At 39.3% G+C, this 14,653-nt stretch overlaps 1 protein-coding gene across 1 annotated transcript in view; it reads right to left on the bottom strand.

Moving 5' to 3' along the window:
* The window catches only part of CHM (CHM Rab escort protein), a 70,329-nt gene extending 56,912 nt beyond the window's left edge, over positions 1–13,417 (bottom strand). The window contains exons 1-2 of the mRNA XM_040614246.1: positions 13,086–13,417; positions 795–861 (exon numbers count right to left, since the gene is read on the bottom strand). Coding sequence (XP_040470180.1) covers positions 795–861; positions 13,086–13,134 — 116 coding nt within the window. The 5' untranslated portion in view covers positions 13,135–13,417. The remainder of the gene's footprint in view (positions 1–794; positions 862–13,085) is intronic.
* Between the last annotated feature and the right edge of the window lie 1,236 nt (positions 13,418–14,653).

Here is a 14,653-nt window from a genome sequence, read left to right as displayed (position 1 = left end):
ATTTTGCTGAGCAAGTGTACAAATAAGCCAAGGTTCAAAGATCCTATTTTTTTTTTTAAAAACAGTGTGCATTGTAATGTACAGTTACACAGTTTATAAAAAAAATTATGTTAACTTTTGCTAATAGGTAAAGTGAAACATTAATCTCTTCAAAGGATGCAAGGAAATGTGCTACTCCAAGTGCTTCAGCAAATTCTTCCATTTCGAAGTTCAACAGAAGTACTTTCTGAATCAACTGATTTCAGTGGTATTTGATACTCTTCCTAGAAACTGCTTTAGCATGGGATAGAGAGAAGACAGCAAACAAAGAGCAGCACTGTGTTCATCTCCTGGCCTTATCGGCCAGACTTCACTCATCTTCATTCTGATAACAATTCAATGCAAATATACTTGCACTAACTTCTCTAGGCATTGACAACCGATACAAATGAACTACTATTAAAACATTTTGTCATTAAATGATAATGGCTCAGGTAAAAATTCTCACAAAACCAGAATGGGATAATTTCTGTCAGGAATGATGATAAAAAAGGCACTAAACCTGCAACCATTCCTGTCCATACAAAAGGAGGAGCCATCCTTGACCATATGTTCCAAATTACTGAGCTAGCATGCAAAAACTGCCTGTTTTATTGATGGGAAAGAAATCCCCCAAAATAAGGCACAGACAAAAGTATAAGATCCCTTGATGTCAGAAGAACACAAAACACAAGTCCTGAAGGGCACGCTGACATAGACACAGATACATTTCTAGCCAGTTTAACTCTTCAAAAGGAAAATTACGAGTAACTTACGCATCAACATGAAGAACTCTCTGGCCACTTCTGGCACAGGCCGCTGCAATAATAGATTCAGGCAAACCTGAAAGGACACATGGGATTTTTAGGACTTAGTATGCTAATATATATTTAAAAATGAAACAAAGTTAGAACTTGGTCAGAAAGAGGCAATTCGAACACTGCAGTGAATCACTAGAATTCTTAATACTCTCATGCTACTAAAATAATGAACACTATTTTGAGCTATTAACATTTTGCTATGACCCTCCTGAATGCAACACTTTTTTTTTTTTAATAATTGTATGGCACGTGTCACTTGCAGACACTACTACCTCTGAATCAAATTTATCACCAGTGTCTTCTCTAGACACCCTGTTATCATGAACAGATTGAGTACTTGCCAGCATAACAATACCCAAATTTTAATGGGATGGCCTTGTAACTGTATCCCTCCTGATAGGGACAGGTATTATCTGATGGTATTCTTGTGTATTTGTATTCACTTCAAAGTGGCCACATAATGTGGAGACTGTAACAACCCATCAAAATGGTGTTTTAAGATTAAATATATGATAATCTTAAATATAATATTTAAGATTACATATTATGATTGGTATCATAAATATACGATAAATATACATTCTGCATGCCCTGGTATATTGTCCAAGGATGCACTGGAAAGTGTGAGGGTATAAACCTGCTGGGATGGCATTAAATGACTGCTGAGGCATCACAGTGCAGTCTCCTCCAGACCATCTGTTGGCAAACATCTCTAGCACAAACAGGTCTCAGAACTGTATTTGGACTTTGTTTCTGATTGAACTAATTGGTTTGCTCCAAAGGAGTACCCAGGAACACACTCAATATTCTGCATGCAGACTAAGACCTGAGTGTAAACAGAAAAGCTAAGCCGACAGCGCAGGTGCACTTTCACTTCACTTTTATGGGTACTGTTAGGGACAGAATGAATGCAAGACAATTGTACTTGAAGTAGTACCCCTACCAACATCTCCCACGTCCTGCAATTATGCTCGGTCAAATCAGTATGTTTTCACTATACGTGAAAAAGATATACAGTAAAAACCAAACAAACCAAAACCAACCATCCAGAAGGTTAGTGACATTCCTCTTACCAGCAATACCTGCTTGGAATGGCACACAGTTACAATTGGAAGTTTAATAAATAAATGAGGCTGTTCTCTTAACTTCTACTCCCACTCACCAGATTTTTACATGCAGAGTTAGATGACTTGGATTTCTGACTGGCTTCAGAAAAGAAGTCTAGCTTGCTATCTAATAACCTGTATGGCACTTGCTTTGCTGAAATCTCCTTTTAAATGATCTATTGGCTGTTTAAGCAGGTAATTCAGTAAAAGTGACTAAAATTCTAAGGGATTGGTATTAGGAGACAAGCTACATATTCCATTAAGGGATGAGATTAAACAATGTGAAAGGAGTGTTTCACTGATACAATTCACAGCTCAGCACCAGAAGCAGCTGCACTAGCACAACTGAAGAGAGACAGAATGGAAAGTAGGAAAAGCAGACACGGTAGGGCACAAACTTCTTGGCTAGCTTTATGTCAAACATCATTTTTGTGAGAATCTCAGGCCTGCAGTTGTCCGTTTCTTCAGAGAGAATACTGCCTTTACAAATTAATAAAATGGCAGCATGTTGCCAATCTGATGATTCATTTAAAACACAAAACGTAATATACTAAAGGTTACTGGACAGCTATTCACTACTTGTAAGGTATCAGTTTTCACTTACCTAGAGTAACTAACTGTTAGATTTTAATGGGATGTTAAGTACAATTCAGCACTCACAGAGACAGGAACAAATAATTTCAAATGGTTGAGCTGGTCTTTATCAATTCTAGAAACTGAAATGGAGTCCAGAAAACACCTAGCATGACTTAGATACACAAGACCGTAACTCCTTAAGCCAGTAAAGGCAAACACAACCATCAAAATGAAGAGATTCAACCTCTCTACCCTTATCTTTGGCCGCTCCTGACCTCCTTTCCACGTCAAGTAGATGGTCAGGTTTTGGCAGACCAGTTCCATGGTGGTGTTGATAGTCCAAAAGTATAAATGTTTGGATCAACTGAAGGAAGGAGGTTTAAGACAGGCATGACAAATCTTCCAGGAAAATAGCTACAATTTCCCTGCAAAGTTTTGGCTTCTAACACTTAGTATTTTGAAGGATTAAAAGAAAAAAAAAAAAAAAAATCCCTTTCTGAACTGATAAAACAGAAAAAGATACAATCGTTTTGCATTGCTGACCTTCCACAGCAAGTGAAGGCTTATCATGGAATTAATCACTGGAAATAATTCTTTCAAAGAGGGATGAACAATTGCATCAGTTCCTGGGATGTTTGTTTCACAGCCTAGATAGGTTGATAGTCTTTTGAATTGAGATTTTGAAGTAAGAACCCAAAACACAGACCATTCTGAACAAAGAGACAAGGAGGAAATACTTAACTGCAGCACACACTTCAGGACTGTCACAAGATCCTGAATGCAAACAGCCTTATTATGTGAACGCAACTCCACATCCAGCTGCCCACCGAAAGTGTTTATATATACACTTCACTTCTCTCCATCTATAAACTATCTGGAATAGAATCTACAACTACTATTTTGTGTGTAGATCCTGAAAAAGGTTTTCTTTCCCTCATTTGGGCACAGAGAATATTACTCTAGAAATGGAATTGAGAAACTTGTTTCTCCTTCCTTATTGATAAAAGCCACTGAGAAAGTGTTGTAAAACATCACCATTGCTGCCTGGCTGACCAGGACTGGAGTTATAGCTACTAGGGCATAACAGATTGCTTTAAGCTTGATCCAATTGATACCGTGTTGGAGGTCTGTTCTTCCATTAACCTTGGATGAAATTGTTCCCTGAATTAGCTTCCTCGCTCTTGAAAGCTGGTATCAATTTTCTTCACCAACCCTTTGCTTCTAAGATACTGTGGCCCCCTGAGTACCCACTGAATAAGGAAGTGTAAGAAAGGCAAGGCCCATGCATTTTAGCTTTTGGAGAGGCTCTTGCAACACCATTTATTATGTGACAAAACCTCAGTAAACCAAAGAAATAAGACTGTGCCTTGGCACCAGTTTCTGAATTCTCTTCTCCAACGAAATAAAAGCACATGGAAAATATGTAGCTTTGTCAATGCAAGTTACTCCTACACATGATCTGGACTGCATGATGGTTACTTTACAAAAGCCTTTTCCAAGACAGAAGGCTCTGGCAAACAGACCATTGTAATATAGTTATAGTCCCCCTCTACTTAAGAAAAAAAAAAACTAACTTGGAAAAGTCTCCTTAGAGAAATGGTAGAGATTTATTTAATGACAGCACGTGAAGCTGAACTATCTCCTACAGGATACTGACACAGTTGTGCAAAACCAGGTTCCCTTCAGATTATTCAGTAACAGAGAAATATATTCTGTTTATAAATTGTTCCTATTTGGAAGCAGTTTCCTATTCTGAACTTTGATTTGTCAAAAACTCTAAGATGGATTATATTCAACTTTTGAAATGAGTTCATATCCCAGCCACAGGGGAGAGCAGACTCCAAAACTTCTCACAATTTGTTTTGAAGATAGAGGTTACAAATCCAAACAAATTTTAGATTTGCAATGGTATTGGCAGGAAATAAGAAGTCTGAATAGGAATTGCATGATCCAACCACAAGAAAGCAGCAACAGATCCAGACTTCAGTACGTCATACCTAAACATCTGGCAGCATAAAAGGGATTTACACAGAAGAATAAGGAGTCCGTACAATTCTTGTATCAATTTAGTATGCTGATTCAGAAGTTCTTTGTATTTGAGGCAGAATCAATTCAGAAATAGCAGTGCCTGTTATCAAGAAGTATAAACACCTTCTGAGCTTCCCGGCCCTTTCATATCCCCCTTTGCATTATGTTAAACTGTCCTGCACCTCATTTCTCTTACCAGGAAAAGTAAAGATAAAGAGTTTTCCTCCATGAAGGAGGACTCATTAGTACCAGCTGAAATGTCTATCACCATTCCTTAAAGCCACTGCCTTCTTCCTCCACTCACTAACATCCATTTATCAGAGACAGTATTAGGTAAACCAGCCTCTCTGGCCTTCTCAAGGAAACATTAATTTAAAATTTGAGTGAAGCAGGCCATTACATCTGCAGAAAGATATAAAAATAAGTATAAAATTAGAGATTTTACTCATTAGTGATCTCTGAGTCACTAACGTGTCCTAGAAGGTAGAATTTCATAGGTACTTCTCGATACCTATCACAAATGTGATGCATTCGCATGAATCCGTGACACTGCCTCATTGAAATACACGTGCGAAGTCAAAGTGAACCAACTACCAAGTTTTCCTAGTATTGGTCTGCGAAGAGTGCCGACTACATACTTGCCCTTCTGGGAAAAAACCAAAACCAAAACCAAATGGCAAGCAGATGAAATTCTAACAAGCTTGCCCTAATTAGACTAACAAACATTGTGTCAGGGCTCACTTCAGCATGTAGAAACTGAAGATAGTCCTACAAACTTTTTTGTTTCTCAGGCTATTCATATAACACATTGGAAACTGCTGCAAGAAATTCCAGGACTATATCAGAAACAGTTGCAGCACCAGAATGAAGTAACCCAGCAAGCAGACAGTATAAACACTAGGTTCATGACAATCTTATGATGAAGAATACAGTTCACTTTTGATAGCACTAGTTTTCACTGCCAGCTGTCTAAGCACTCTCTCTATTATAGCCTTCTTGGATACATAAGAGGCAGATTAATCTCAATAAATCTTACAGATGTGCCTGCTGCAAGCTGACCTTGGAAGTCTACATCTCGTCGTTTCCAGCAACCTCTGACCAAGATAATCTCCACTACACAGATTTTTGGACCCTCCCTAGGAAGCAAAATCAGTCATACTTCCATTTTCAAGAATAACGTGTTTTACAAGTAAATAAGCAAGACATATAGGAATTAGCTACACATTACATACAGTTATCAAGATACCAATTCTACTTTTAGCTTCAACATAGCAAAATTAAAATTAGAGATAACTGCTAAGATAGAGAATTATTTTCTTCAGCTTTAAAAGCCAACTGATTTTAAAAGCTTTACAAAATAATGAAAAGTTGCAATTCACCTCTGTGTAATCAAAAATGAATTTCAGGCTTACACATTGTGCCTCTTCTGATTAGTGGCTATACATAATGCTACAGCGATGCGCTGCCTCTTCAAGTGACTTTAAATGGATACATTCACTGCCCCAAGCAATTTATAAACTAAACAGCTTCATATATGTGGAAGCATCTTGGTTCCCAAGTTGTTCACTGTAAACTATTTCCCAGTTGTCCGGCTGATAAGCTTTTACTGAATTACACAAGCTTCATCTTGAAAAGGTTTAAATGTTTAATTTGCTTCACTGTATCTACTAAATAAATCACAAGTGGCTTTTTCATAATATAAAATGTTGAAGGGAAATATATTAAAAAAGCTGGAACATAGACAATTTCAAAACAATCTCCTGGAGTCAGACAGCTGACCAACTGCAATAAATTTTGTTTGTATCTGAACTTCTAAGAAGAGAAGAGCAGCTGACTGGAGAAGCTCACTACACAATTTTTGTGATATGTTTCTCGTATATGTAGAACATAAAAGGCATTTTATAATTTAATTGCAAACAAAGTTGAACTATTTATTGTATCTATATTTTAAGTTAAAGCTAGCTAATTAAAACTGTAATAGGTTTGATTAATTTTATTACATGCTTGTATTGTAGAATATTAGAAAATATTTCTGCATTACAGAATATGGTAGTGGGATAGAAATGACAACCCACTAAGACAAGTAAGAAATCACAATTAAAAAGTTTCTTCTCCTAAATTAGTAATTCCATATAGTTATCTGTGTGCCATCAGAGGAACATGGCAATGAAAAATAGCAAATCTCACAGTGCAAATAAATGTTTAGAAAAGGAACACAGACACTTATGCTCCAAATAAAAATTTAACTTGCTACTAAAAATCATGCTCAAAGCAAGCAGTGTTCTCTGAAGGGGGGGGGGGGGAGTGCACTTTCTGAATTTGGCTCCAAGTTACAACAACCCAGGAAAATTAACATCAAAGGTACCAGAAAAATAAACATACATGAGATCTAGACAACAGCATGAATACAACACAATTTTAGTTTATTAATCACTTACATAAAAATTGTATCACTGGATGAGTCACATTTTTGTGTGGCAATGTTCTACCTATCTAAACATTTTGCTCATGGAACACCTAAGACACTGAATCAAGGTAACAGATTAAAAAACTAAAAAAAACAACCTGGCATACCACTTTCTGAACTACAGGTGTAAGCAGATTACTTCAAGGTGAGGAATTCTGTTTACTGGAAAGGAACAGCTGCTTTACTTTTCACATTAGAGGCCTACCTTCCAGTAGGAGGGTAATTTTTGAATAAATAACAAGTATTTGTACTGTTATACAAACACATATTAAATACATTTCCTTAAATTAGATCTATTAAGGAAGACAACAGTTAAAATCCAAATGATTCTTCGTGTCTTAAAGAAAAAAAATGTATTTAATAAAGAGGGTTTTAAGTAGACTTCCCTAGCACATACTACAGCTATGAGACTAATCTTTGGTTTACAACCGATAGCAGGAGATAAATAAAAAGCAAGGCACATATATTAAAAGTTCTGTATAGTAAGACACACAGAAGTTTTATTTTTACCCAAGTCTTCTAATACTTTCACTTCTTCTTCTGCCTCCCCACAGGAAGATAGCTTGTTCTCTTTGCTCCTTATACATTTTTAAACATTTCATAAAAGAATATTTAAGAAGTAAAAAGTTTCTCCTACATTAATAATGCCATATATTTATCTGTATATCAACAGAGGCTCTTACAAAACGCTCAAAATGCTCTGCTTGGCTCTAGAGCAACCTCTGTGCACCAGTGACTTGGAAGGTTTGAATCATCAGCTTTATGACCATTCTCCAGACAGCGGAATGACATTTTCTACTGAGGACAGACAAATGTGTCTTTTCAACTAAACCTGACTCAGTCTAGAATTTCAAAGTACCTTGCTAAGACTTTTTCTAAAGGAGTTTTTCACCTTGATATGCAGATGACCTACTCTGTATTTTTCACAGTAGGATCACAGGAGTACTACAGTCTTGTATTTCGTAAGATCAGCAATATAATCAGGAAAACCTGAAGAACATTAACGGGCTGAGAAGGACAACAGGAGGTACACAAAACAGTGAGTTTTCTTACAAGAGCAGGGAGGGACATTCCACAGTATCTAGGAAAGAATTGTATCTGAGACATCAGTAGGAGTCCAAGCCTCCAAGAAGGCTATCACAGTAGCTCTGCTACACACAAAAATTCAGAACAGAAGGCATGCCAGGAAACAACCCTTCAATTTTAGTCAGGTTAAAAAATAAGTCAGTAAGAAGATAAAGGCATGTTTACACTTAGAGAATACTAAAAAAATAAAAGTTGGGTGGGGAGAAAATTCTGAGTCCGTGTTCATTTTGTTTGACATTTACATGGACATGTAATGACTTATTTACAAATGATAATAATAATAATATGGGTCCATTTCCTCCTTCCAGACATCAACATTATATAGTCAGTGCCACTATATTAGTCCATAACAACCACTGACATCAAAAACTATCCATCTTCAGCTGGTTTTCCATCTAGCTTTTATTGTAAAACTCTAAATAGCTGCTGATGTAAACAGACTGTGTATTTATATAAGATAACGTAACCAAAATATCAGCCCAGAAGGTGTATTAGAAAACATTTTAGGTTCATCCAGCACATCCTAAAAATATCCTGCAACAATAAAATCATTAGGAATTATTCATTTTTCCAATTTTTTTTTAGAATCAATCTTCAATCTTAACTTCATAATTCACATACATAATATTCAGTTTTTTCATGGTATATTTTAAAAATTGTATTAGTATCTGGAAGTGATTTTTCCTAACACTATACTTACATAAGATAAACATAAAGTACTTACACCACTCCCAGCATATCGAACAATAAATAATAGATTCTCCTGACAGGACTTTGATGACCTGGCAAAGCCCGAGTGCTTTCAGCCAAAATCATATGAAACCATAAATCACTCTTTATTTTATAGAATATTTCAAAATGGATCCCTGCTTTCTACCTTGAAAGTCATTTCATGTGTTATTTATAACCACTGAAAACCAGAATGGAAAGAAAATTGCATAGAACCAGAAAATTTACTGTGACTGCTTTTATAAAGAATAACTCCTTTTTAGAAAAAAATTAGAATTACTGGTAGACAAACTCGTGAATACAACCACCCTTTAAAGAGCCATATCCTTCATTTTACAACTTCACCAGCAGTTAATACAGGCCTTCCACAGTACCAGAGACAAGTTTAAGAAGTTAAAACTGAATAAAATCCAATCAACAGAAAAAATTCAAAGGTGAAGATGACCCTGCATCGTTATCCACACCACTTACAGATATGCACAGCCATGTTGCAAATCTTTGCACTCACAATAGTCCCTGCCGTAAATTCAACATTGCTGAGTGTTTTGCCTATGAACTTTCCTATCTGACAACCGCCTAAAGACAAAAGCTCTGCCACTGCCTCCTAGCTCTGAGTGTCACTCTCACATAGATGCCTGTTTTCTGAGATAAATATCAGGGAACTCATAATGTTCCCTCTTCCTACAAACATACTACCATTTGAATGCCTGCACTAGTTTAAGAGTTGACCTCACAAAGGCTTATCAATATAGAACTCATTTAAACGAACATGAGTAATGCCCACCTTGAATTCCTCAAGCAAGCACTTACATCAGTCCTTCAAACCTAGATCCTACAGGCTTTTAGACAAAAAAAAAAAAATAATTAAAAAAAAAAAATCACTGTGTTAGCACTTTCCAAAGAACAGACCTTCCAAAACACCAGAACTGTTTTGAGGATTGACGATACTGCGCAGTATCTGCTTTGGCAGCCAATTATCCAATAAATCCATTCCCGTTTGGTTAGTGGGCAACTTGACCATAGTACTACACTCAAAAAGTAGGAAAGTAGGGATATGAGAGGGATGTAAGAGTGACCTCAAATCTGCCACAAAGGGGTGGAACAAAAGTACAGTATCATAACAGCTTTCACCCTCATTCTGTGCTACCAGCGAAAACCTCAAGCTATGCCCACCATTTTTATGTTACACGATAACCTAGTTTTCTTTAGAACTATAAATTCCCTGACGGTAGTGAAACTTTTCCTGCTGAACTCACCAAGCCAAGTATTTTTATACTACACATCCATCTTGCTCTAAACTTGCCCACACAAGAAAATGTTTAATCTGGGTTAAAGAGAAGTAGTTTCTTCAACAAGCAAATTTACTTTTCCCATAGAAATATTGATGAAGTAATTGAACCTAAGCATTAAATGGAGCACCAATGACTAAAATTTAGTGTGAGGTTCCATTTTCATTAAGCTTACTATAGGAAAACAGTTAAATGAGCCTGAAACAAAAACAAATTCAAAGCTAACGTTACCACTCAATCTAATTACTAAAATTAACAGAAGCACAAAATATAAAACCAGAAAAGGCCACACATGCAGAAAAAATATGCAATTACTACCATGCAGTTAAAAAGATCATTAACACAAACATTTCAGTTATTACAATATGACAATTAAATATCCATAGGTACACTCAGCACTGGTTATAGCATTAGAAAACACAGAGTTGAAGACAAGGCTAAGATATTCCCTCAGGAGTCATTTCCCAGAAGAGAAGACAGATGAAAGTTTTTCTTTAAATAACTTCCATAAAAAATAAAAAAGTAGTCAACAGCATTAGTCACCATTTATGTATGTTCTTAGCAAAAAGAAATGCAAAGAAAAGACAAAATAACTCCTAAAATGCAGAGTTCTGAAAATCTTGAGATTAGGTACAGTAGTTGTCTCCACAGGTAGGCACAAATGCATCCTTTAATATAAATCCACGCCTCCACCACCAAATCCAGCAATATTTCAGAGGAAAACTTTAGCTCTAAGAATTCCCTTCCCCCAACATCAAAGCTCTAGTATTATTAGCTCATTCTAAAGCAGGGAAGACTGTATTTGATGGCTGTCGCATGACCAACTCTCGCTGGAACAGACAGTTCAGCCAAAAGTGCTGCTGCTGGTGAACTGCCAGTTTCAGGTGAATTCTTCTCCCAACATGCCTAGGCTTGCACAATCTCGTCCATCTGTGACATCCTACCACCAGTCACCGCTCCTCCGCAGCGAGCAGCCTGGTATTACTTAACACACGCATTCAGCAACTGCACCATACCATGGGCCACGAAAGACAGCACACACGAGCAGGCTGCCACTGCCACAACGATGCCCTTGGCCTGCACTCTGTGCCTGCGAGACCCACAGCATGAGGGTTGCCAAAGCAAGCTGGATTACATTCTACCTTCACCAAAAATTACAAAAGCTCCAGAAACAAAACCTGGCAGCAGGTTTTTACTCTTCCACTGAATCATGACAAGATGAAGTTTTACTTCATGTAAGTTAGAGTCAACTCTTTTAAAGAGGTAACACCCTCACTATCATCCTTAGTAGCTAGAATAGGTACTCCTACTCCTTTCACCTGCTAGTTTCCTTAGTAGCCAGAATAGCTAAATAGCCTAAAGTTTATACTGATTTTATAAACCTCTGAGTTTCCTTTAATTCTCTGTATCACTGCATCATCTACATAACACTATTTTTCTCATGACAGTAAAGACTGAGTTGTCCTCAAAAATAACAGAACTCATGCAATTTTTAATATTTCGCCCTTTTAGTTAGCCTTTCATTATTTACCATTCTTCTCACACACTCAAAATATTCACAAATCTGAACACATGTGAAAATGTCAGATTATTAGGGTTTCTGCTCCATACAATAGGGTTAAGAACAAAGAAAGAAATCTCTTAACTTGCTCAAGAACCTTAACTCTGCATTTTTAGTAGAGTTATGGCCAACAGTGGAGACAGTATGTTTTTAGAATCTCTCACAAATTTGAGAACCATATCAGAAATCCTTTGAGTAATTATACATACACTGTAAGGGGATAACTTCTTTCTGGTAAAACATTGAAAAGAGCAATTACACTAAGAAACTCACTCATTCTATTCCAAATCTCTAGAAAAGTAGTCCTAAATCTGAAGGACACAATTTGACAGATTAGTGAACTCCCAAAACACAGCTCCTAATTTCACAAAGGAAAAGAGTAACATTTAGAGAGGTCTTCCCTTTTGTGCTCCAACCAACATCCTGAGCTGACCACGGGAGCTCTTCATAAATGCAAACAAAATCTGAGTGTAAATTTTGGACCTATAAACATCAATGTGTTTTAAACATTTTAACACCAGAGCTCAATGCTGAATTTAAGGGGAGGAGCTGATGAAGACCAGGTCAAGCCAGGCCACTGCCACTGGCTTCTACAAAACATAAATCAATTTCAGTACTTAAAGATTATTATGATATGCAAGCAGCAAGTGTCTTCCTTCTGAAGCAGGATTTTAAAATTTGTCTTGTAGTTACACGTTGTGGTATGTTTCAGTGAGACATCTCACATCTCCACCATTATTCACCTGAACTCAAAACAGGATGAACCTGTACAGAATAGAAAAAAGTGCGGGCAGCTCCAGAAAGTTCAGTTAACTCTTTGATACGTGCACTCATCCCTCATATACTGAGAAACACGCTTTAATGAGGAGGGCTCAAAAACCCCAATGTTTTGGGTTATTTGTAAGCAGGCATAGGGATTATCAAGAACTTGTACAAGAGAAAAGTTCTTTTACTATAGAATACAATAACAAAAAAATTATCAGCATATATGATATCTACTGCAACAACATGGAGTTTAGCTCTTCAAAACTATATTGTGTGCATAAAACCAAAGCGGGCCGGCAGGAGCCGCGGCGAGCACGACTGGCGGTGCGGGGGGCCGGCGAGCGTGCCCGGCGCGGGGGTCAGGGCTCACGGACACCCCGCTCGAGGCGCAGCCCCGGACGTGCGCTGCCTCCCCGCCATCTCAGTTTCTCACCAAATCCTGACACTGGAGTCTCAGGAGCGACCCCAGACCGGCCTGCAAGTCCCCCGGACACTGCCCGCGCAGGTACCCTCGGCAACCCCTCGCCCGCCCGCCCGCCCCCCCCCCCCGGCGCCACTGCCTCCTCTGCGGCGCCGGCATCCCGCCATCCCCCGCCCCGGCAACCCAGCGTAGCCCACCACCACCGCGCCATCTCCTACCGGTCCCTATCACCACCACATCAAACTCTGAGGGAAGGTTGTCCGCCATCTTGGGAGGGGCGCGGTCACGTGCCCGCCGCTGCCGGAAATGGAGGGTGCCGCCCGCCGAGACTTCCGGCCGCGCTGGCGGGGGCTGCCGGGAGTTGTAGGTCGGGGCTGGGGGCTGAGGGCGGCGGGCCCGCCGAAGCGGGAAAGCTTCCCGGCAGGGCTCTCTGTGGTGGCATCCTTCTTTCTGTGGTTTCACAGGAATGGCTGTTTGCTGCCCTTCTGTAAAGCGTGCGGAAAGCTCCAGTCTGCTTCTGGCCTGGGCGGCTCTTTCCCCATCGTAATCTTCTCAGGTAACATGCCACAGGACAAGAGGGCATGGCCTCGAGTTGCAGTAGGGGAGGGTTAGATGGGATATTAGGGAAAAAAATTCTTTACGGAAAGGGTGGCCAGGCATTGGGACAGGCTGCCCAGGGACGGGGTGGAGTCACCATCCCTGGAAGCACTGAAAAAAATGCATGGATGCGGTGTTTAGGGACATGGGTTAGTGGCGGGCTTGGCAGTGCTGGTGGGCTGATGGTTGAACTTGATGATCTTAAAGGTCTTTTCCAACGTAAAGGATTCTATGATTCACAAAAAAACATGGGTGAAGGGCCACCACTCCTGCCCTGGGTCTCACCCTGGCAGGGCGGCTGTGCTGGCTGCTCACTCACCAAGCACCAGGCCTTGCCCTCCAGCCCCGCCCCCCCCCCCCCCCCCAGCCCGGCTCCATCCTGCTGACTGGCAGCGGGTGCACAGGCCGTACCACAGCCTGCCCAGCTGACATGGGCCATGCCAGTCACAGAGCTCCTTGCCGCCACCACTGGGCCGATGATGAAGGCATTAAGCAGCAGAACCGAACCCCCTGATACCGCACTTCCCATGGGCAGCCTGCATGACCCACCAGCCCCTCGGCCTGACCACTCACCCAGTTTCTTACCCATCTAGTTTTCAGCTGACCCACAGAGCAAGCCCTTACCTTGGATACAGGAATACTGTGGGCAACAGCAGTGAAGGCATACAAGCTCCTAGCATTGATGAATAAACTTCTGAAATACAAGAATATGGTTGTGTTCCACCTACTTCAAATGCAAAATTCTCCGATGCAAACACCTGTATATTTTGTACATTTTATGTGTCAATTCCACTGAAGTTTCTTGGATGAGCAGTTCTTCAGAAATTCAGAATAAGTTTCATTTTTGTTATTTCCCCCTGCATATGCAGTGTTTCTGAAACTATTCTATGGTTTTTTCAATCTCACTGATCACTGCACTTTCATTAATATATGCAAGGAAATATTTCCCTTACTATTTAAAAAGAAGTCCCCTTACTTCCAACTGTAATAATTTCTTTCCTTTATCCATGTTGAAGACAGGTTTTAAAAGAGTGTATGAGTTCATCTATTTCTAGTCATCAGTCTCACGTCCTTCCTTGTTAATTAACAACCATGTTGGATGTTGGATGCTACTTCATTCTCTGCATTCCAAAACCTCTCTTTTCTCAACCCATCAATTAACTCTTTTCTTTCTTTCCCTCTCATGCCT

Source organism: Falco naumanni, chromosome 14 (genome assembly GCF_017639655.2).
Source record: "Falco naumanni isolate bFalNau1 chromosome 14, bFalNau1.pat, whole genome shotgun sequence".
Classification (NCBI taxonomy): Eukaryota; Metazoa; Chordata; class Aves; order Falconiformes; family Falconidae; genus Falco; species Falco naumanni.
Note: the sequence above shows the minus strand (reverse complement) of the source record. Positions and strands in the feature narration are given on the sequence as shown.